Source organism: Neomonachus schauinslandi, chromosome 13, assembly GCF_002201575.2.
Source record: "Neomonachus schauinslandi chromosome 13, ASM220157v2, whole genome shotgun sequence".
Classification (NCBI taxonomy): domain Eukaryota; kingdom Metazoa; phylum Chordata; class Mammalia; order Carnivora; family Phocidae; genus Neomonachus; species Neomonachus schauinslandi.
This window is the reverse complement of record NC_058415.1, coordinates 86645973-86670439: the sequence shown is the minus strand read 5'-3', so window position 1 is coordinate 86670439 and position 24467 is coordinate 86645973. Positions and strand designations below refer to the sequence as shown.

At 50.8% G+C, this 24467-nt stretch overlaps 1 protein-coding gene across 2 annotated transcripts; it reads right to left on the bottom strand.

The window, feature by feature from the left end:
* Positions 1-698: 698 nt before the first annotated feature.
* TBC1D13 (TBC1 domain family member 13) lies at positions 699-17991 on the bottom strand. 2 transcript variants are annotated; one of them, XM_021691216.2, is made up of 12 exons: positions 17855-17991; positions 16789-16862; positions 15207-15247; positions 14550-14611; positions 14333-14432; positions 13462-13544; positions 10622-10781; positions 6218-6428; positions 5509-5672; positions 4418-4578; positions 4209-4266; positions 699-3365 (listed from the first exon to the last, which is right to left on the bottom strand). In XM_021691216.2, exons 1-12 carry the CDS (start codon positions 17875-17877, stop codon positions 3300-3302), a joined length of 1203 nt encoding a protein of 400 aa, XP_021546891.1. In that variant the 5' UTR covers positions 17878-17991; the 3' UTR covers positions 699-3299. The 2 variants fall into 2 exon arrangements, with proteins under 2 accessions (XP_021546891.1, XP_044776315.1); XM_044920380.1 differs by lacking the exons at positions 5509-5672; positions 6218-6428.
* Between the last annotated feature and the right edge of the window lie 6476 nt (positions 17992-24467).

The window sequence follows — 24467 nt, the reverse complement described above, 5'->3', positions numbered from 1 at the left end:
ACCGGGCAAGAGGACAGGGATGCAGGCGGCTGATGCTAACGGCTGGATGGGACAGAAACTGGCACGATTCTAGAAGGCAGTTTGGCAGTATGTATAAATGCCTTAAAAAGGTTCATACCTTTCAACCTACTTAGAAGACTGAGCTGGAGAAACGAATCGGGAATGCAAGGATTTTAAACACGAAAGCTTCCCCCACGGTATTACTTATAACGGAGGCTGAAATAAGCAAACTATTCCAAGATAGGGGCTGGATTCAGACATTTTTAGCTATGAGAATACTATATAGCCCATAAATATATTTTTAACATCATACAGCAACTTGCTTACCACCTAACCTGAGAGGGAAGACAGTACACAAAAGTGTATCAAGAAAATGACAACGATGTAGCAAAGACTAACATATTTTCAGTGATTTTCTCTAGACTGTGAGTAGTACGGATTTTATTTGAAGTTTTGTCAATCTCAAAAATAACGTGCTGTGTAATCAAGTGGCATAGTACCTCCTTCCCTAGCCCACTGGCCCTTGCCCTCCAGCTGCAAATCGCAGTGGTTGAATGAAAAGACTTGAATAGACTCTTCCAACAAGAATTTCCCAGCCTTTTTCTTTGCCCACTCTGAGTCTCCTGACTCCATCTCTGCTCAGGCTTTTCCTTCTCCGAGATCTCAAAGGTTTCAGCCCATCACAGCACCAATGCCCATTGCAAAGAACACATGATTTATTAAAGACAACTTGTCATCAATCAACAGCACTGATTCAAGGAATAAAACTGATGAAAAGAACAAAAGCAGACTCACATTCTGACCCCGGAGTGAGACCTGCTGAGTTCATATAGCCCAATCTGTAAGTGTCCAAAGTCCTAGGGGCAGCTTCCCAACAGGGAAGCCTCAGGCACTCTGGCTCTCAGGGCACCTCTCTGGAGAGTCTGGGAAGGGGGAATCACCAAGGGCCTGCCCTTTCCCCAGGCAGTATCCCACTGGGGAGCGCAGCCTAATCTGCACAGGGTCCCTGTGCTCTTGACCCTCATCCCAAAGTCAAGGAGAGAGCACTGGACCTAAGCCTGCCACTGAGGCTAATCAGATGCAGTGATTCAAGTAGTACGGCCCCAGGAGGGAAGGCAGGGGGGACAGGCAAGAGGGAATGCATCAGGTGTCCTGGGCAGAGTCTGCTGGGGCCCAGGCTGGGGCCCAAGCCTCAGGCTGTGAAGGGGTCAAAGTTGGGAATGAACCACCAGCTGACAAGTTCTGGGAAGAGGCTGAGCCAGGCTGCTGGAAGTGTGTCTCTGCGCCATGCTGGGGTCTTGTGGTCCAGAGACGATACCAGCCCTCTCAACAGCAGCCCTCCCCCATCCCTTACCCTCAATTCCAGTACAGAGCTCACAGCCCTCCCAGCCAGGAACTGCTGGAAAATCAGGAAGGTCCCAGAGGCAGGGGGAGAGGATGCAGACTCTGACCTTGCAAAGACAGGAAGACTGTCTCCAACTGCTTTTTACCCTCCTGGCCCCACCCTTCACCTCCAAGTCAAGCATTAGCCAGTCTGCAATAAATAACCAGGGGTCTGAATAAATAGTAGAAAATCTCCCAAAGACTGTGTGTTGGGAGAAGAGGAGGCAAAAAGGCATGTGCATAACATCCCAGCAGCAGCCAAGGTACAGCTGGGATAGGAGCCATTGGCGGGCAGCTCTTCCCGGCCCACAGCCAGGCCTGGGCGGGCAGCACAAAGTCCTGGATGCCTGACTCGGGAAGGCGGTGGGGACAAGAGGGCCACCGCTGGCCAGTCTGAGGAGAGGCTGAGGACCCCCTGCTACATTGCCCAGCTTCCAGACCCAAACCACCTGCCTCCTCACAAGAGGAGGAAGGGCTTGGTCAAAATAAGCCCACTCCTTGCACAGCCCAGTGGCAAGAGAAGCCAGTTGCTTCCGCCCAGAGTGCCCCTGCCCCAAATCCTGGGAAGAGCCCAAGCAGGTGACCAGGGAAGGGCCAGCAGCTCCTTCACCCTGCTTGGGGGAGACACGCCTTTTCTGGCACCGACAGGATCCAGGGCTGTTAAGCTCAGCTACCCCTGGCCCAGGGAGGCTCCCGCTGGCCCCACCTGCCCTTTATGGGCCTCACCACCCTGGGCCGGAACCTGGAAGCCACGGGAAGGACTACTCTTCTGATGCACTTGGATCCCCACCCCTGGCACAGTACCACTTTCGTGTCCTTTTCCTTTGGGAAACAAGGGCCTTTAGGGGGAATCTCTGGAAGACTCAGCTCTCCCTCGTCTCCTTCTTCCAACCTGGGCAGAAAGGAGGGTAAGGAGCCCAAAGCCTTGTAGGCCATCATTTCTCAGCAGCTTTTGGTTCCCAAGATTTCTGTCGGGAGCGGATTCAGGGCCCTCTAGGGAGGCACTATGGCCTCCCTCCCAGTCTGTGGGACCCGGGGACCTAGGGCTGGGGATGGGAACAGGCCTCAAAAGTTGACCCCCAGGGACTTTGCCAGACTCCTCATTCTGTCTCTGGGGTTCATGGAATGGAGGGGAGCAGGAGGGGGAAGAGGCTGGGGATAAGGCACCCCAAGAGAGAAGGGCAGAGGGAAATGGAGAGAGGGGCAGACAGAACGAGACAGTCACACACACTCTGAGGGGAAGGGGACAGAGAAGAAAGACCTCAAAGGAGCAAAGATGCCCCCACCCCCCTCACACACACACTGCCCGACACCCACAGAGGAGCAGCAGATACCTGGGGGATGAGGACACACAGACACACCCACCCATGACTACAGACAGAAACACACTCAGTGGGAGAGGGACAGAGGGTGTGACCTGGGCCTGGCAGCTTCTTAGCTCCTTCACAGTGTCACCTTCCCCATGGAGAAGCCTAAGCACCAAGCCCCAGAAGAAGTGGTACTGGCTCATTTGCCAAGCACCTCCTGCAACCAGAGCCCAGAAGACCCGAGCAGGAGAGGGGGAAGGGAGCAGCAGAGGCAGGGAAGGACCCTTGCTGGCCCTCAGTGCCCCCAGGGTGCCCCAGTCCCAAGAAACTACCTCATGGGCTCCAGCCTTGCTCGGCAGCCTGGGCAAAAGGCCTCCGGGTCGAAGAGCAGGGAGGGAGCCAGGGCTGGGTGGTTAGAAAGGAGCATGGCACAGTGTGCCCCCAGCGGGAGCGGCCTAGGGTGAGGGAGCCAGATGAGGCGGCCTGGAGTGGGCCGGTCCTGCAGCTTCCCCTCGGGCTGGCTGGGATCCCCGAGGCTCTTGTGTGTCCCAGAAGCCAGGGCACAGGGGTCAGTGTCTTCTCTCCCAAACTGGGCCTCCTCCCAGCAGGCTACTTTGAGTCTTGGAGTTCCTTGGCTTTCTGTAGGATCTGGCAGACATCTGTGATGGGGTAATCCTAGATATGGGAAAAGTCAACAATATGCCTTTGAAGTCAGCTCACCCTTCGCCACCTCTGCCACACCCACGCCCTTCCCACTGGGCCCTGTCACCATGCTGGGCCCTGGGCCTCAGGGACAGGGACCACAGGCTACCAGATGCCCCGTTCTGCCCAAACCACTGCAGCCCCAACTGACCCAACCCAACCAGCACCAAAAAGTATCACAGCCCCTTCCTCAGGACCAGGACCACCCTCCCCCCATCTCTCTCCTGCCCTCAAACCCAAGTGCCGTTCATAAGAGCCTGAGAGTGGGCCAGACGTTGCTCATGCACTAGGTTCACTGGGTCACCTCATCAGTCTGAGGAGAAAGAGACTGTGACGAGGCCTCTTTTACAGACCTGGTCAATCCGATTACTGAAAACCAACCCCAGGCCAGGCACTGAAGAAAGCGAGGCCTAGAAAGGTTGTCACTTGGCTTGGGTCACGCGATTAGCACAGTGGCACCCAGAGCTGCTTTTGCGCACACTTCTCAACCATTATGCCCCCCTATCCTCCCCCAAGTCCGAGCCCTTGCACCACCAAGCGCTACGACGGACGAGGCGCCGCTATGTCCCAGCTACGATGAACTCCTGTAGAGCGTCTGGTCCAGAGATACCGAGTCGTTCACTCAAGGCGACACCACACTCAAGTGGCAGAAGTGGGATTCAAACCCAGACCCAAACCAGATCCGCGTCAGGCGTCTGCACGCTTATGTCTCAGGGTCCCTGACCCCAGCTTGTAACAGCAGCTGGCGTGGGTGGCTGCCTGGTAAGTATGTGCCTCATGGCTAAAGACGGGGCTCGCCGCTCCAAACCCCATTACCTGCAGGAGCCGCATGTTTATGGTAAAGTCCCCTTCCAGCAACTGCTCCCGGATCAGTCTGAGGAAAACAAGCAGCGAAGGTGCTGGAACCCCGGGGCCGCAGACTGCAGGCGCAGCGGGCCCCTTCCCGCTCCCTCCTCCCCACCTGCAGTGGCTCACTCCTCATGAGGGCAGCCCCTGCCCACCCCTCTGCTGGCGGTCACACTCACATGAGCATGGCGCAGCAGACCAGGAGGAGGAAGTCGAAACGGTTGTCGTCGGCGAAGAGGGAATCCCAGATACGGATGACGTCGGGCAGCAAGAACTCCTGGGATAGCAGCAGTGTCAGCCAGCGGAAGGCGAAGAACTGGGGCTTGATGTTCTGCTCTTGCTGGGGAGACAGAGGCGTGGGGTGGGGTGCTCGGTTGCCACACAGGGCGACGCGGCCTATCACACCGGCCACATGTGTCCGTGCTAGGCACGCTGAGTGGGCAAGGGCACTGGGGCCGGCCAAGGGGCAGCCACCAGCCAGTGCCGCCAGCTCTTCCAATTTTGCAAGAGAAGCCAGAAATCCAAGCTTTTATGTAAGCTCTCTAGATTTACAAACGATGGCTCTAATTCTTTTAAAATAGGGTACGGATTATAATCTTGGATTTAGAGGCAGACAGACCCATTATCGGGCACTTACTAATAAGCCTGGCCTTGTGCTTAGCATGTGAAATAGATCATTTATTTCCTCCACACCGCAGACTTACAGGGCCGTCATTCCCCAGAGAGATGAGCCCTCTGGTCAGCCCCAGTGAATGTTAACTGAAAAACTGTGACAAAACAGCAAAAACATAATTCTGTATCTGTTTAAAAAGACCTGTTTATATGTATTTTTTTATTCAAACGATTTTTGTTTATACATAAGAGTTTCTCTTCACAAAACTGTTTTCTGAAATAAACAGGAATGCCACTCCATTAACTTTTAAGATCATTTTTCATTTTTAAAAATGACGTTCATACTTTTTTCTCAGAGGACTGCTACCAGGCTCAAGTCATTCAGCGTATGGTAAACACCCTGCGCCGTGCCTGGCACATGACGGGCACCCTACCAACTTCCTCTTCACGCCCAGCCTGCTAAGCTCCCACGTAAATGGCTGCCTCAGTCTCCCAGCCACACCACAGAGCTTGGGCCAGCACTCCCCAGCGGGAGCAGCCACTTTCCATCCCCAGACTCACGCCAGACCTTGCCCTGGGCCTGGGGTGCTTAGGAGGCCCCCTGCCTGTGCCCTTTCCTGTCTGTCTGCCTTGGCCCAGGGGTCCTGGTGCTCCTCACCAGTTTCAGGTAGAGTTCCATGTCCTTGTCCTTCAAGGTAGAGTACACCTTTTCCATCTTGTAAGTGATACCACATTGTGAGTCATCCAGGCTCTTGATGAAGTTGTCCCGGATCTCAGCCATGAGGTTGGTGAAGCAGAAAAAGGTGTCTGCCTCGGCGTGCTCTGGGCGACAGGGGCAGGGGGAAGGCAGCTGCAAGGGAACTGATGCTCGCCCGAGTCCCACCCCATCTCTCACAAACGTGGTAGCTTCCCTCTTTACCTCTGAGCCTCTCTAGGTCAGGCTCAGGCCCTCCTCTCTCCTTGACCATGCTCCACCCCCAAACTAAGGACATCATGTCGTCTCATGTCTTCTGGCAACGCTGTACTTTCGCTTAGCAACTATCACATGCTCTTCTGATGACATCTTTCCAATCATCATTTAATTCCTTGTCAATCATTCAGCTTCCTATATGTACATCTCATCTCCTCTACCACAATTTCAGTTACAAATACTGAGATCAGTAAGCTTCCAACATTCTAGAAAGCCTGAGCTGCAAAGGATCTCAGAGACCATCCAGGTCAACTCCTCACATCTGATGGAGGGGAGATGGAGGCCCAGAGAAGGGAAGTGAGTTGCACAGCCTGATAAGGCCCATTATCCTGGCTTTCCTTGGTCCATTTTTCTAGGGAGCCACATGAGGGATGTGGGCAGCCAAGAGCCCTTTTACCTTTCCACTCGCTGTTGGGGTCGGTGGCGAAGGTATAATAGAGGGGCCCCACGATCTCATTCATGCCCTGCACGTAAGCGATGCCAGGGTTGAGCTTGGCGTAGATGAACAGGATGCGCTCCACCACCTCCCAATGGGCCTCGCAGCCGTTGGGCAGCACCTCATACTCATTCAGGGACGATGGCGCAGAGTTCTTGTGTGGGGAGCTCATCTGCAGGAGGAGGAGCCGGTAAGGTGGGTGGCATGACAGATAATGTGTTCTCACCAGAAATGTTTTGCCATTCAGCCTAGACTCAACTTCCAGCTTATGGGGAATACATAGCAAAGCGGAACGTGTCCAATACCATGAGGAGAAATGAGCAGACAAATCCAGAATGTGGGATATTCCACAAGACAGTTGGACTAAAGTCTAATTTATGGTGATAAAAGCTACAACAATGCTTATCTCTGAGGTGAGGGCGTACTGACTGGGAAGGGACATTAAGGAACATTCTGGATGATGGAAACGTTCAGTGTCTTGACTGGGTTGGCGGTTACAAGGTATATACGTAAGAAAAAGCTCATTCAGTTGTATACTTAAGATCTGTGCGTTTCACTGCATGTAAGTTATACTTTATTTATCTTATTTACTTTTTTTTAATTTTATTTCTTTATTTGAGAGAGAACGAAAGCAACCACAGAGGGAGAGGGATCACAGAGGCAGAGGGAGAAGCAGACTCGCCGCTGAACAGAGAGCCCAATGCAGGGCTCGATCCCAGGACGCTGAGATCATGACCTGAGCCGAAGGCAGACGCTTAACCGACTGAGCCCCCCAGGGGCCCCATACTTTACTTTTTTAAAAAACCTTTAAATAGGGGCGCCTGTGGGGCTCAGTTGGTTAACCATACAACTCTGGATTTCGGCTCAGGTCATGATCTCAGGGTCCTGGAGTCAAGCCCCGCATCGGCTGTGGGTCAGACTCCTGCTCAGCAGGGAGTCTGCTTGTCCCCTTCTCCTTCTGCCCCTCCCCGACTCGCTCACCTGATGTGCTTGTGCTCTCTCTCTCTCTGAAATAAATAAATCAAAAACAAAAACAAAACAAAAAAACCAAGAACAAACCTTTAAATATGTCAAAGACAGACAACTGGCCCAGACTCTTCAAAAAGTCAAATACTATGGTTGGGGGGAGAGTGGAGGCTGCCTCCAGATCAGAAGACTACAGAACATAACGTCCCAATGCAACACATACACCTTGACTGGGTCCTGGTTGGGAAGTCAAACAACAAAAATATTCTCAGCACCACGGAGGACATCTGATCATGGACTGGATATTGGGCCTTAATATGGAATTATTGTTAATCTTCGTAGATGTGATGGTGGTGAGGAGGATGTCCTCATTCCCAGGAGACACCTGCTGAAATACCTGGGGGTGAGGCTCAGGGCATGTGCAACTTACTCTATCTATATAGAATATACCCACAAATCTGGCAAAAAGTTAACAACTGTTGAATTTAGGTGGAAAGTATATAGTTGGGCATTGTACTCTTCTTTCAACTTTTCTGAAAGTTTCAGATTCTCTTTTTTTTTTAAGTTTTATTTATTTACGTCATCTCTACACCCAGTGAGGGGCTCGAATTCACAACCCTGAGATCAAGAGTCACATGCTCTACCAACTGAGCCAGCCAGGCGCCCCTCAGATTTTTCATTAAGAAAAAGTTGGGGGGAGCCTGGGTGGCTCAGTCGGTTAGGCATCCAATTCTTGGTTTCAGCTCAGGTCATGATCTCAGGGTTGTGGGATCCAGCCCCGCATCAGGCTCCGTGCTAAGCAGGGAGTCTGCCTGAGATTCTCTTCCTCTTCCTCTGTATCTCCCCTGAACGCATGCACATACTCTCTGTCTCTCACTCTCTCTCTCTAAAATAAATCTTAAAAAAAAAAAAAAGTTGGGAGATAAATATAAGAGGATCCCTGCTACAGCGGAGATCTTCATGCACCAGAGCCGAGGTCTCCAACAGGAGTGCCAGCAGAAGCCTCAGGGGCTCTGCAAAGAGTCAGGTGCCTGGGGTTCCCAGTGCGAGAGAGCTACAGGCCAACGCAGACAGGGACAGCGTATGCTGCCATCCGGGAACACAGGGTCCTGAAGACAAAGTCCATCTCCCATCATATACACGTGTGTACACGTGCACTCACACACACTTTCTAAGCGCAGGACGGTGCCCTACAAGAATTCCGCCATTAAATCCTCTGTACAATCTACAATATCTGCTCAACGTTATTTTCAGGATGAGGAAACTGAGGCTCAGAAATGTTAGGTCACTCGGGGCGCCTGGGTGGCTCAGTCGGCGAAGCATGTGACTTTGGCTCAGGTCATGATCTCAGGGTCCTGAGAGTCTGCTGTTCCCTCTCCCTTTGCCCCTCCCCCTGCTCCGTGCTCTCTTTCTCTCTCACTCTCCCTCTCTCAAATAAATAAGAAAATCTTAAAAAAAAAAAAGAATGTTAGGTCACTCATCAGGGCTCGCATCACATGGTGGCACTAGAACTGGAACTCAGACTGGCTGACTCCAGAGCCTGAGGCCAAGACCTCAGAGAAGTGCTTTCCAGCCTTCCAAAAATCTGCAGAGTCACGACCTCATTTCATCCTCTTGGCAATTCAAAAGCCAGGAGAATAGAAATGATTATGCCCAGTTTATAGAAGAGGACACAGAGGCCCAGAAAGGTGAGCTGGTATTACTGCCCCAAAGTCAGATGGGTGTTCAACTTGAACTGTCCAGCCACAGGCCCCGAGGTCCAGGAATGAAGCCTCTGGTCAGGTTCTCTGCCACCAGGACCAGGTCGAAACCAAGTGGCTAAGAGCTTGGCTCTCAGACCCTAATTACTATAGTGAAATGAATGAAGTCAGGTCCCCACCTTGCCCTGTAGCCAGGATATCAGCAGTAAAAGAGTTGCCCACAAAACCAAGCGTTCTGCGCCCTCCGGCCCACGCAACTCTGTCCTAGGCACTGGGCACCCTGGGATCAGCTGTAACTGCCTGTCACCCCTGTAGCAGAAAATGGCTGCTCTCCTAGAGACACAGAGACCTGATCACCATTCTACTTGGGGGGACAAAAGCTTCTGCAATATTATCTGTCACTAGCTTGTTGGAGATTACAGAGAAGGGTTTTTCCACTGTTGGAGGACAATGGAAAGTTTTGAGGAACAAGTTGGGAGTTCCACATACCAAAGCATAGGTGTAAATTAAGGAATAAGGTAATATGCTTCATCTGACTATAGGCAGCTTCTCAGAGTTACGGAATCTGCTAGAAAAATGGGATTCAAATGCTCAGCATGACTTGGCCAGCACAGGTCCCATCAGTTCTAGCTCGTGGGGCACCTGCCTGGCTCAGTCAGCAGGGCATGTGATTCTTGATCTCAGGGTTGTAAATTTGAGTACCGCACCGGGTGTAGAGATTCCTTAAAAAAATACAATCTTAAAAAAAAAAAATTCTAGGGTGCCTGGGTGGCTCAGTTGGTTAAGCAATTGCCTTCGGCTCAGGTCATGATCCTGGAGTCCCAGGATCGAGTCCCGCATCGGGCTCCCTGCTCAGCAGGGAGTCTGCTTCTCCCTCTCCCGCTCCCCTCTCTTGTGCTCTGTCTCTAAAATAAATAAATAAAATCTTTAAAGAAAAAAAAAATTCTAGCTCCTAAGTCCCTCAGCTCTACCCCCACCCCCCATTCTACCCTGGCCTTCACCTGCCTTTGCCTGGACAAGGCAGCTGCCTCCCAACCTCCATTCTACTCCCCGATCAACAGCCCCACAGGGACCACAGCAATTCTTTACGAAGGCAGACTCGAATCATGTTACTGGCCTGCCTAGAATGCTGCAAGGCTCCCAGCCCTCAGGACAAAGGCCCTAGGCAGCCTCACCACCACTGATCTTGCCAGCATCCTCCAGGAGCCCCGCCCCTAGCCAGGCTGGACCCCACTATTCCCTGAGCGCACCACGCTCTCTCCTGCCTGAAGCCTCCGCTATACCCTCCTCTCCGCCCGGAATGAGCTTCCCTCCTAGTTCTTGGACGCTCGGCTTAAACGTCACCTCCTCAGGGAAGTCTTCCTGGACACCCAGGCCCAATCAGCTCCCCACCACCATCACTACTCCCACCACACTTTCCCATCAATGTGTAATTACTTTTTCAAGAGCCATCTCCTCTGCTGCTCCTTCACCACACAGCAGGGCCCTCCCCCAGCACCTCTTACACCCAGCTTTTGACACCTGACTTGCAGAAAGAGTCCCAGGGCGGAACTGGCAGAACCATGTTACCCAAAGTTGCTGTGGGTAACTGCCAGGGCAGATGGTCACAGGCCCGACGGCCAGTGGCCAGGGCTCCACGGGAAGCACGGAGGAAAAGGCTGTCGCGGGGAGTCTCTGGGGCCCCCAGGTTGGCTCTCACATTTGTGACCCCACTCCGGTTCCGGGCCACTGTCTGGGATTTCAGTGTTGTCTGTTCCACCCGCTTCCGAAGGGTCTCAAACTCATTCTGGGGGTCCAGGATAAGGAGGCAGGGGTACTCGGTGGCTCTCTGGAAGAAAGATATATCTGGGCACAACCTCCTGTCAAGAGGGAAGAGGGGAGAGTTCTGTTACTCAGGGTGGAGGTTTGGGAAATTCCATCAGCACCCTACTGCGGGGTGTGCTCCAGTATCCCAAAAGGCATTTTTTCTGTGTTTTTTAAAAAATAACATTTTATTTTTAGAAGTTTAGTTTTTAAAGAGCAATACACTGGGGCGCCTGGGTGGCTCAGTCATTAAATGTCTGCCTTCAGCTCAGGTCATGATCTCAGGGTCCTGGGATCGAGCCCCGCATTGGGCTCCCTGCTCAGCGGGGAGCCTGCTTCTCCCCCTCCCACTCTCCCTGCTTGTGTTTCCTCTCTCACTGTGTCTCTGTCAAATAAACAAAATCTTTAAAAAAAAAAAAAGAGCAATACGCTTATTATATATGTATACGCACACATACACACACACATGCAAAAATATACCCATATTCTTATGTGTTATCCGCAAATAGATACGCACACACATAAATTTTTTAAGTGTCCTTATGGTCTTATAATCCAACTCTTCTCTTAAACCACAAACATCTCTCCACGTCAAAAATATTTATCTAGGGATGCCTCGGTGACTCGATCAGTTAAGTGTTTGCCTTCAGTTCAGGTCATGATCCCAGGGTCCTGGGATCTAGTCCCACATCAGGCTCCTTGCTAATCGGGGAGCCTGCATCTTCCTCTGCCTGCCACTCCCCCTGCTTGTGCGTGCATGCACCCATGCGCTCTCTAACAAATAAATAAAATCTTTTTTTTTTTTAAGATTTTATTTATTTATTTGACAGAGAGAGATATAGCAGGAGAGGGAACACAAGCAGGGGGAGTGGGAGAGGGAGAAGCAGGCTCCCCGCTGAGCCGGGAGCCTGAAGCGGGGCTCAATCCCAGGACCCTGGGATCATGACCTGAGCCGAAGGCAGTCGCTTAACGACTGAGCCACCCAGGCGCCAAATAAATAAAATCTTTAAAAAATTATCTAATATGCACAGGTGTTCAATGTAGTATGGTTTGAAATGGCCACACTGCATATTGTACAACAGGACAGCACATACAGCTGACACAGGAAGATGTCCAAGACAGAAGGAGAGGAAAAATCAAGGTGGGAGACAGTTTCTAGAACGTGACTGGGTTGGTTTGGTTTGGTTTCCGGTCTGAGGTATAACTGAGGTGTAACCAGGGTGAGTTTAAGGCACCAAGCTTTTCTCGTGTACGTACGGCAGCGGAGACACGTTTTCCAGACTTCTTACACAGAGCACATTGCCAACTTGCCCTCCAGAAACACTGGGCAATGTGCTGCCATCGCTACTAGCATGAGGCAGAACCTGTTTCTCCAGAACCAGGTTCAAGACATGGTTCTTGACTCCCAACTGTTAAGATGCCTTGTGGACAGAGGCTGCCCCAACAGCAGCCTGAGAACGCAGGGGACAAGCCCTTCTGCATCGTGGCTGAGCGCCGCTGGGCTGGGTGCCCACGGGAGCCTTCTGAAGATGGGCCTGGGCAAAATGAGCAGAGACGGAGCAGCACCCAGGGTGGCGAGGGCCTGGGGACACAGCTAACACCCGCTGAAGGCGGAACTAAAACCAGGAAAACAGACTGCAGAACCCTGGCTCCAACCACTCAGCCCCACTGCAGACAAGCTCCCTTCCAGCTCCTCACGCGGCCTTGTGGGAGATCCCGCCCGCTGCCAGACCCGCCAACCCCACAGGACAGCACAGGCGTGTTTCTACTTTTCTCTGCCAAGTGGAAAAGCATACCCACATACACACTGTAGCTCACAACTTTTCAAAAAACACACATCTGACCCTGTCACTCCTATGCTTAAAACCTTTGCACGACTGCGCCATGTCCTTAGGATCAAGTCCAAGGTCCAACCCCTGCCTCCCTGTAGTGTGGCTTCAAGCACACTGGCCTCCACACTGCTCCTCGAACGTGCTTCCGTGGGCTGTCCAGGGCCTTCCTGCAGGCAGCTGCCCCCAACCACGACCTTTCCCTCCCTCTTTCCCCAAGGCCTCCCACTCCTGAGACCTCACGCAAGGCTTCCCCCAAAGTCTTTTTTTTTTTCTTTTAAGATTTTATTTATTTATTTGACAAAAAGACAGACAGAGAAAGCACAAGTAGGCAGAGCGGCAGGCAGAGGGAGAAGCAGGCTCCCGGCTGAGCAGGGAGCCCGATGCGGGGCTCGATCCCAGGATCCTGGGATCATGACCTGAGCCGAAGGCAGATGCTTAACCAACGGAGCCACCCAGGCGTCCCGGCTTCCCCCAAAGTCTTAAAGCACCCTGAACTCTCCCCTCAGAGCATTTACCACAGACGCTAATTACTCGGAAGATCTGTCTTGCTGAACGACTGTCTTCCCATCCTCCCCACCAGGTTCTAAGCTCCTAAGAGGGACCATGTCTGTCGACTCCATGCTCAACCCGGAGCTTGGCATGGAGCCTGCTCCAGGAACGGTCAGATGAACCCATACACGCCTGGGGCACCAATGCCACTGAGGCAGGGAGGAAAGAGCGTCAGGCACTCGCCTCGCTTGCCAGCCCCATTCACAGGCCGACATCGCTGGGGCCTGGACCCACCTACTGGATGACCCACCAGTTCCTCAAACACCCACCTGTGGGCGTGGGCCGGAAAGCACAGGACTGGGAAACTCCCCAACAGTCCCATGGGCCAGCCCCTGACCCCCAGGGCCCCGCTTACCGGACGTCTTTGTCGATCTGCAGCAGTACCTCGTTGTCCTTGAAGTACGTGTTCCACCGGCTGTCAGGGTTGGGGTTGAGCGGCTGTGGGGAGAGAATCAGCTGCTCTGTCCCAGGTCCGACTAGGACGTCAGGGGGCAGACCCCAGTCTGGGGGCCTGGGCAGAGGCCCCGCTGAGGCTCTGAGACAGCCTGTGAGCTACGCGGGGAGCCTCCCACGTCACGTCCAAACTCCAAGCGGAGCCCTGCAGTCTGCTCTGACGACATCCCTGCTGGCCAGGGAGCGTCCCTTCCGTCTGCGGCTGCCGCTCTCCCACACTGCCTATACCAGGTGCTGCTCAACGCTTGCTGAGTGAATGCTCGTTGTATCACTAGGTCTCTTCGAATCTGATTCACCAACGCTCTGATTCGCTGATCCTAATCCTCGGAGCATGGGCCTGGGTCCATCCATCCCCACCTCCTGCCCACGGGGAGGGGCTCGGTATTTGAGGAGAGAATGAGGCTTCCTCCAAGCCACAGGAAGATAGTCTATTCTCACTCCTGCCCTGCTCTGACTTTCTTCAGCTATAAAACCAAAACCTTCCCCGGGGAACGGAGGTGAGGAGGAAAGGAGACAGAGCCCACACGGAGGACCAGGCTCAGTGCTACGCACACACTCAGAGCCCCAGCTATGACTTACATTCCTGACTGGGTCCGGGGCCTGGGAAACAGAGGGGAGAGACAACAGCCTTCACGGGCCAAGCAGCCCGATGCAGAAAGGAGGGGACCCAGATTGGCTACACCTGTCCTCTGGGGTTGGGGGGACCTGCCAGCTCCAAAGCCTGCATCCCTCCCTACTCTGCAGCCTCAGTCCCTGCGGCCACCCTTACTCACATGGTCCTCAAAGGTTACATCCTCCCTGGACACACCCATGTTGGCCTTGGCAATGCCAGGCTGGATAATCATTTCCCTCAGGAACTGAGAATATAGCTCCCTGTGGAAGAGAAGAGGAGAGACGGATGATCCCAAAGGTCCCATCCAGGAAGACTGGATCAAAGAAGTAACAACAGGAGGCAAGACCTATTGTCATCCCCCTTTCTCATGGTCTCACCTCTGCTTGGCCAGGATGGAGGTCCATGAGGCTCTTTCCAAGGGGAGGTAGTTCAAGAGAATCTGCACAGAGGGAGAGGAACAAAGCTCTGGCGACTCTCCAGTTCAACCCCAGACAGTAGACGGAGGCTGACCAGCCTCAAGGAAAACGTCTAATAAAGCCCAGAGAAGACCAGATGGGCTGAAACCCACGAATGGAGGTGTGGGCTAGGGGTAGCCTCCCCTTTGCTCTCCATTGCCTCCCTCCTCCTTTACCCCAAACCAGCCCTTTCCACTGCTTTTCTTCACACCGACTCTTCCAAATGATAATAAAACCTGGTGCTCAAAGAGGCTGGAAACCCAGACACTGGGCTCTGGCTCCCACCTCAGCTAAAAGCCATGGATAGAGCATGGCCTTTTTTTTGGTCCCATTAAGCATCACTTCCGCTGCACTGTATGGACCAGGAAGAAGAGGACTTCACTGGCACTACAAAGCATTCCATCCCCAAGGCGATCCTGGAGGGAACGCCAAGAAGAACAGAAAACCCACAACTTCCCAGAAAAGTTTCCGCGAATAAGCAAGGAAAGGCGCAGAACAAGAAGGGGCCGGGGTAGGGGCAGCCCATGCAGGAACCCAAGGACTCTTGGCAGAGCAGACGCCCCAGCCCAGCACACCCACCTTCCAGCAGAGGCACCGCAGTCCGCCCTCACAGGGGATGCCTGTGGACACAGCAGGCAAGAGTCACGCCCCAGGCCAGAGCCCCCGGACCCCCCAGTCCTCCACCTCAGAGCCAGTTGGCAGGGAATGGAGTGGGCAAGAAGTACTTCTTCAAGGATCATTTTCTGTCAGAAAGATGACTGGACTGGATGCTAATCCTGTGTATTTCTCCCTATGGCCCCTGCCTCCAGCCCAGAGCTCCCTGTGTGTGGAATGTTCTTTTGAGGATAACACCTTCTCATTCCTCAGAGCAGCGTTTACCCACCACCACCTCTTCCCAGTCAAAGTCAGATCTCTTGTTACAAACCATAATGGTTCCGTGACTTCTCCTTCATAGTGTCCATCACAGTCGGGACTGTGTAACATAGTTTGTGTATATATTTAACATCTGTAACCTCGACCACTGGGTAAGCCCCAGAAAGACAAGAGCCATATGTGTCTTATAGTCCCTGTCCCCAGCACGGGGCACAGCACACAGAAGGCTTACCATAGATATTTGTGGAACATAAGTTAAGCCATAAATGGTAAGCGCTTGGTGCCTAATGGACACTACTTCACTTAATCCTCATTAGAACTCTAGTAAATAGGAAAGATTAGCATCGTTGTCCTCATCTTACAAATAAAGAAACCTATCTGTAATGACAGAGCACTCAAGGAGTCAAACACAGGTCTGTCTGAACTCTACAGCCCAAACTCAACCACTCCCCCGAATGGCTCCCCCGAGGCCTGGTAGATTCTTCAAATACACATCCCATGACCCCTCAAGGTCTTCGGGGTCTAATACCACTCCTGAACAAAAAAACAAACTCCTCCTGCAATACTGTCAGGAAGCTCGCTAAAGCAGCTGTTGCTCTAGGACCCTGAATACTGCGATCAGGAGCGAATGCCCCCACCTCAGAATCTGTATGGGGAGGAGAAGAGCAACTCAAGAATTCCTTGCTGACAAAGTCACAAGGACCGAGCAGTTAACAAGAATCTGCACACAACACCTTAGGGTATTTTAAAAGATAAGCAAAAATCTCTGTGCAGGAAGGGTAACCAGGCCGGGGAGGGCAAAGTCAAACATTGCTGAAGTTCAGCTCCTAGAGTCAGGGTCTCAAGGCCTTCACAAAAGTTCACAATCGCCTGAGTCAGCTTTGATCGCCAAGCCTGGGAGAGAACCAGGAACTGTTACGCAGCTAACCAAATTCTACAACACAGGAAGTTTGCTGAGGAGTGAGGAAGACACTGCAGCAGCCCCAGGCTCAAGTCTCCTCCCGCTCCAGCCTCCTGCGTTCAGCCCTCTCCAGTTACTCTCGGCAAGCGGCAAGCAGCAAGCACCACTTAAACGCCAGGAAACATCCAGGGCCCACAGGCATGCCCTTGGTGGTCAGGGTTGTCAAGGGTTGTTTCAGAGTCACAGAATCTGGAGAAGGCCCCAGGAGGCAGCCTGGCCCCCAGAACTGACCAGGTGTGGCCTTGGGTACCTTCCCCTCCATTCTAACCACACACAATGTTGCTCTAAGGAAACCCTGAACCCAGAGAGCTGCCGCTTACCACTTACCACTAAAACTGAGTTCCCGAAGCTTTTCCAAGGCGATGGTGGGCTCCTTCAGGACATCGTGGAAATCTGCAATCCTAGAAGGCGGGATGGGGAGGCAAGTGAAGCACACCCAAACCCCACCGTGACAGACTTTGTGATCACTCCTGAAGCCCAAAGCTCTCATATCACCAGTCTTCAAATTGTTCCCCCCCATCCCTTCAGGACAGAAAAAGAGCAAAGCTCAGTCAAGGTCCTGGCCAAAGGCATCTTTGTGGGAACGACAGAACTACAGATCACTTGTTCCTCCAAACCCAGAAACATAATATATTCTTGTCTAGAGGTTCTCAAATGAACATCATGAAATTAAACACATTTCTAATATTTAGTGAGCTAGCATTTCTTGAGCACTTCCTGCTGGCCAGACGCAGCCCACAGGGCCACTATCTGAACTCAAGGAACCCTAAGAACCCGGAGTAACATGATCCCTAGACAACGGGCCTGTGTAATTGGCACGCAGCTCTCCAGGCTCAAAAATAAAACCATTAGAAGACCTCTGGTCTCACCCGCAGGCAAGGACAAAAGGTTTAAAGAACAGTCGTGGAGGAAAATTGAAGAGTGAGCAAAATTTGGCCGGTGCTGCGGGATTTGGCCTGGGGGAGGGGAGACTGGAGAATCCAGGTTCTCCAACTTGCCTTGTAAGAAACGGGCCAGGGGGACGGGAAGCATTTGGAGGGGAGGGTACTGGGGCAGAGGATTAACAGGGGAGACAAAAACGGGGATGTGGGGGATGGGGAGCTGGGGAACAGAGCATCGAGGCCCTGGATGAGGAAGACCCGAGGGCAAGAGGGAAACCCGGGGTCCAGGATGAGGGAGAGAGGGATGGGGTGACACCGGGAAGCAAAAGAGGTGCCTCCGCTCCGTGCCCTCTCTGGCCCACAGGCAATGAGGTTGGAAAGTGGGCGCCCGAGACCCTCTACCGGGAGGAGGGGGTCCCCGACTCCTGGCCGCACCTGCGCCCCCCTCTGCAAGGCAGAGGGGGCGGCCTGACGAGGACTGGTGTGGCTGGGTCGGCCCCCGCGGCCCTTACCTGCTCTTGTGCAGACTCGACATGGTGTTGACTTCCGGATCCCCCGCTGCCTCCGCCGCCTCCACGGCCGCCACCGCCCCCTAGGGAAGCGGGGCTCTCCGCAAAGGCCTCCGACCGGAAACGCAGCCGCCGACGCGCGCGTTCCGTCTCGCCACGCCCCCTCGGCCGGGCCCCGCCCCACTCACGTGCCGCCCCTCCCCCAGAGCCGCGGTCGAGCCCGGAGGGTGCCGGAAGCACGCCCCTGCCCCTGCCTCCGCCCCCACCGGCCCACGGGCCCCGCCTCCCAAGTTAAGGACGAGCAGACCGTGTGCCCGAGGCCTATTCTTTGCGCTTCCCTGGGCCTCAGTTTCCATCTATGCCGTACACCTGTCACCCTGTCCTCTTCCTTACCCGGCCCTCGCCGGCAATAAACTGTGGCGTCATTGTTTCGGAAATGTGGACCTTCCCTGCTAAACTATACAGGCCTCCAGGCGGGTCTTTTCACTGGGGAGTCCTCGACGCCTAAGACAGTGCCCACACCGAGCAGATGGCTCCATAACTGTGTTTCAGTAACTATCGGATGGACGAGCAGGACTATAGTTCAGTGTTTTCCTTGGCTTTTGGAGTTGATGAACATGAAATTTACCGTATCAGAACAATAGAAAAAGAAAGCCAAGATTTCAGGATCCTTTCTGAGAAAAGACAGTTGGCAGCCTCACAATGATTTTCTCTACACATACGTGTGCATATGTGCATAAGTGTCTTTTTTTTTTTTTAATTTATCCACTGATGGGTGAAAACCTTGTCCCTGGACTGGGAAACCTCAAACCCACCCTCCAGCTCTCGGGACTTCTCGGCTCCACGAAGCTCGCGCACAGATCTGTCCCTTTATTTGCCAGTCCCACGAATCCTGCTCTCACTTGTGTGCTAGATACTGAGCTAAATGTTTCTGTAGAATACAAAGATTAAGTTCTTGTATGAAATACAAGAAATAAATAAATGTCATAATTGCACAACAGGAAAAAAATATTTTTCCAGATAAAAAGAGTATCCGCCAGGGGCGCCTGGGTGGCTCAGTCCTTAAGCCTCTGCCTTCAGCTGGGGTTATGGTCCCAGGGTCCTGGGATAGAGTCCTGCATGGGGTTCCCTGCTCAGCGAGGAGCCTGCTTCTCCCTCTGCCTCTGCTGCTCCCCCTGCTTGTGTTCACTCTCTCTCAAATAAAGAAATAAAATCTTAAAAGAAAAAAAAAAAAAAAGAATATCAGCCAGCCCTGTAAAATGTTGGTTAAGAAGACAAGGAAAAACACAAATGGTATGTTAAGAAAATTGCAGACAGTTGGCTATCATTTAAAAAAAAAAAATAAAGTCCTATTTCTATCTCACATCTGACACAAAAATAAATTCTAGATGAATTAGAGCTCTGCAAGGGGAAAAATCTATGGGATTAGAAGAAATATATAGAAAAATGTTTATAATCTTAGGGAAGGGAGACACAAGACCCAGAAGCCACGAAAGATAAGACAGATAAATAACTACATAAAATTTAAAATCTCGATGTGGCAAAGTAAAAGAAAAACATCAGTAGGGGAAAACATACACACCCTTTGTGATAAAATGTGAATCTTCCTAACATATATGGAGTTTGTTTGTTTTTTAAAGATTTTTATTTATTTATTTTACAGATAGAGCGAGAGATCAGAAGCAGGGGGAGTGGCAGGCAGAGGGAGAAGCAGTCTCCCTGCTGAGCAGGGAGCCTGATGCGAGGCTTGATCCCAGGACCCTGAGATCATGACCTGAGCCAAAGGCAGATGCTCAACCGACTGAGCCACCCAGGCATCCCAGGGTATTGGAATTTTAAATAGTGGGGTCCAGAAAGCTGCTCTGAGGTAACATGTAAAGAAACATCTGAAGGAGGTAAGACAGCAAAGCTTATAAGCAGGCACTTCAAAGAAGAAATAATGTTTCACCAAAGCCTGAAATGACTTGGGCTTACACTGAGATGAGTATGAATTGAACAACCATCTTCTTCCTCTTGGATGGCATTTATCGCACCCACCGTCACTGGGCTGTGGAAGAATAGACCTCTCTTGAACAGGTTTAAAGTGAGTTAAACCAATACAGCTTTTTTCCAGAACAATTTAACAAGTACTAATATGATTTTTTAATTTATTTTTAACTTTCCTTTTTTTTTTTTTTTTAAGATTTTATTTATTTGTTTGACAGAGAGAGACATAGCGAGAGAAGGAACACAAGCAGGGGGAGTGGGAAAAGCAGGCTGCCCGCCGAGCAGGGAGTCCGATGTGGGGCTCGATTCCAGAACCCCGGGATCATGACCTGAGCCGAGGGCAGACGCCACCCAGGCACTCCTGTGTTTAACATTCTTTTTTTTTTTTTTTTTAAAGATTTTCATTTATTTGACAGAGACAGAGTGAGAGAGGGAACACAAGCAGGGGGAGTGGAAGAGGAAGAAGCAGGCTTCCCGCCAAGCAGGGAGCCCAACGTGGGACTTGATCCCAGGACCCTGGGATCATGACCTGAGCCGAAGGCAGACCCTTAATGACTGAGCCACCCAGGCACCCCTATCTTTCTATACTGAAATACTATAGGTTTGGGCGCCTGGGTGGCTCAGTCGGTTAAGCGTCTGCCTTCGGCTCGGGTCATGATCTCAGGGTCCTGGGATCGAGTCCCACGTCGGGCTCCCTGCTCGGCGGGGAGTCTGCTTCTCTCTCCCTCTGCCTCCTCCTCTCTGCTCTGTCTCTCACTCTTTCTGTAAGATAAATAAATAAAATGTTTAATAAAAAAAATACTATAGGTTCACAGGAAGCTCCAAAGATAGTACAGAGAGATCCTTTGTACTCCTCACCCAGTTTCCCCAGTGGTTTCATTTTATTTTATTTTAAAGATTTTATTTATCTGACAGAGAGAGACACAGCGAGAGAGGGAACACAAGCAGGGGGGAGTGGGAGAGGGAGAAGCAAGCTCCCCGCTGATCAGGGAGCCCAGCCAAGCAGGGAGCCTGACATGGGGCTCGATCCCGGGACTCCGGGACCACGACCCAGACCGAAGGCAGACACTCAACAACTGAGCCACCCAGGCGCCCACCGACCCTCCCCCACTGGTTTCATTTTAATACAGTTTTACCAGCTTCGAGATATATTTGATGTTCCATAAGCTGCCCATATTTAAAGTGTACACTTACATAAGTTTAGGCATATATATACAACTGTGAAACCATCACCACAATAAAAATAATAAGCATGTCCTTTGCCCTCAAAAGATTCTTCCTGCCCTTCCTATCTTCTTTTTTTTTCTTTTTTAAAGGTTTTATTTATTTATTTGAGACAGAGAGAATGAGAGATACAGAGAGCACATGAGAGGGGGGAGGGTCAGAGGGAGAAGCAGACTCCCCGCCGAGCAGGGAGCCCGATGCGGGACTCGATCCAGGGACTCCGGGATCATGACCTGAGCCGAAGGCAGTCACTTAACCAACTGAGCCACCCAGGCGCCCCCTGCCCTTCCTATCTTCTGTCTTCTTCCTCCTTTTGTACACTCTCACTTCCCCCCCATCCAGGCAACCACTCATCTGCTTTCTGTCACTATAGATTAGTTTGCATTTTCTAGAATTGTATATAAAAGGGAACATATGCTGGGTGCTCCTTTTTATCTGGCTTCTGTCACTCAGCATAATTATTTTGAGATTTTGCATTCTGTATCATGTATCAGCACTTCACTGCTTTTAATTTTTTTATTTATTTGTTTATTTTTAAAAGATTTTATTTTTTTCTAAGATTTTGTTTATTTATTTGAGAGAGAGTGAGCAAGAGAGAGAGACAGACAGACAGAAGGATCAGAGGGAGGGGCAGAGAGAGAAGGAAAAGCAGACTCCCCACTGAGCATGGAGCCCAATGTGGGGCTCAATCCCAGGACTCCAGGATCATGACCTGAGCCAAAGACAGACCGCTTAACCAACTGAGCTACCCAGGCACCCCTAAAAGGTTTTATTTTTAAAGATTTTTTTTTTTTTGAGAGAGAGAATGAGAGAGAGCATGAGAGGGAACAGGGTCAGAGGGAGAAGCAGACTTCCCGCTGAGCAGGGAGCCTGATGCGGGACTCAATCCCGGGACTCCAGGATCATGACCTGAGCCGAAGGCAGTCGCTTAACCAACTGAGCCACCCAGGCGCCCCAAGGTTTTATTTTTAAATAATCTCTACACCCAACGTGGGGCTTGAACTCACAACCCCGAGATCAAGAGCCACATGTTCTATCAACTGAGCCAGGCTGGCGCCCTACTTTATTCCTTTTTATTGCTGTGTAGATTCCATTATATGAATACACCAATATTTATCCATTCACCTGTTGATGAGCATTTGGGTTGTTTCCATTTGTTGCTATTACAACTAAAGCTGCTGTGAACATTCATGCACAAGTCTTTATATGGACATATGTTTTCTTTTTTCTTGAGGTGGAATGACTGGATGAATTTTAAATGTTTAAAAAATGCCAAACCATTTTCCAATATGGCTGTATTGTTTTTCACCCACACCAGCAGTGTATGAGAGTCTCTATTGCACCACAACCTCACCAACACTTAGTGTGGTTGGTCTTTTGTTTATTTTTATTTATTTATTTTTTTAAAGATTTTATTTATTTGACAGAGAGAGCCAGAGAGCACAAGCAGGGGGAGCGGCAGAGGGAGAGGGAGAAGCAGGCTCCCCTCTGAGCAGGGAGCCCAACGTGGGGCTCAATCCCAGGACCCTGGGATCATGACCCGAGCCAAAGGCAGACACTTAATTGACTGAGCCAACCAGGCACCCCTGGTTGGTCTTTTTAATTTTGATATTCTAGTAGGCAAGTAGTGGTATCATATTATAGTTCTAATGTGCATTTCCTTAAGACTAATGATGTTGAGTATCCTTTCATGTGTTTGCCATTCATGTATGTTCTTTGGAAAAATTATCTGTTAAAATCTATTGCCCATTTTTTATTGAATTGCCTGCTTTCTTACTGAAATCAAGGTTTTTTTAAGAGTTTTTTTTTTTTTAATTTATTTGAGAGAGCCCAAGCAAGGGGGAGAGGCAGAGGGAGAGGAGCCCGATGTGGGGCTTGATCCCAGGACCCTGGGATCATGACCTGAGCCGAAGGCAGACGCTTAACCATCTGAGCCACCAAGGCACCCCCTGAAATTGAGTTTTGAGAATTCTTTAGATTTCCTGGATACAAGTCTATTTGATTTTTATTTTTAATTGTGGTAAAATAAACATAGCATAGAATTGACCATCTTAACCATTTTTAAGTGTACAGTTCAGTAGTGTTAAGTACATTCACAAACATGTGCCAACAAGCTCAGGAACTCTTTTCATCTTGTAAAACTGAAACTCTGTGCTCACTAAACAACTCATTCTCTCCTTCTTCCCCATCCCCCTGCCCTTGGTGACCCCCATTCTACCCTCTGTCTCTATGAATTTGACCACTCTAGATACACGTAAGTGGAATCATATAGTATTCGTCTTTTTATGACTGCCTTATTTTACTTAGCATGAAGTATTCAAGGTTCATCCACGTTGCAGCATGAGTTAGAATTTTTCCTTTCTAAGGCTGAATAATATTCCATTGTGTGTATGTATATACACATACATACACATTGTATATATATGTATATACGTACATATACACATATGTATATACACATAACACAGTATATGTATATACATATATTATATACCATGTTTTGTTTATCCATCCATCTGTCGCAACATGGGTTGCTTCCACTTTTTGGCTGTTGTGAATAATGCTACTATGAAGGTGGGTATACAAATATCTCTTCAAGACTCAGTTTTCAGGGGCAGCTGGGTGGTTCAGTCGGTTGAGCATCTGACACTTGATCTCAGCTCAGATCTTGATCTCAGTGTCGTGAGGGCAAGCCCCACATTGGGCTTCATGCTGGGCATGAAGCCTACTTAAAAAAAAAAAAAAAAAGACTGTTTTCAATACTTTGGGGTATATGCCTAGAAGTTGAGTTCCTGGGCCATATATGGAATTAACATTCTATTTTTATTTTTTTTTATTTTATTTATTCATTTGAGACACAGAGATACAGACAGAAAGAGAGCACGAGCAGGGGGAAAGGCAGAGGGAGAGGCAGACAGAGAGGGAGAAGCAGGCTCCCCGCTGAGCCAGGAGCCCAATGTGGGGCTCAATCCTAGGACCCTGGGACCATGACCTGAGCTGAAGGCAGACGCTTAACCATCTGAGCCACCCAGACGCCCCAATTATTATTATTATTAAATATTTTGGGGTTTTTTTTTTTTTTAGGTAATCTCTACACTTAACATGGGGCTCAAACTTACAACCCAAAGACCAAGGGTCACATGCCCTATGGACTGATCCAGCCAGGCATCCTTATTGTATTTTTTTTTTTTTAAGATTTTGTTTATTTATTTGACAGAGAGAGACACAGTGAGAGCAGGAACACAAGCAGGGGGAGTGGGAGAGGGAGAAGCAGGCTTCCTGCCGAGCAGGGAGCCCGATGCGGGGCTCGATCCCAGGACCCCAGGATCATGACCTGAGCGGAAGGCAGACGTTTAACGACTGAGCCACCCAGGCGCCCCCCAACATACATTTCTGAATTGTTTGG

Coding starts and splice junctions, on each gene's coding strand:
- TBC1D13 (XM_021691216.2), bottom strand. CDS start 17,877: ATGTCGAGTCTGCACAAGAGCAG. Junction 15,248..16,788: donor TCGGGAACTCAGTTTTAGTG/GTAAGTGGTAAG, acceptor CTGTGTCCACAG/GCATCCCCTGTGAGGGCGGA. Junction 4,267..4,417: donor GTCTGCTGCGCCATGCTCAT/GTGAGTGTGACC, acceptor TGTTTTCCTCAG/ACTGATCCGGGAGCAGTTGC.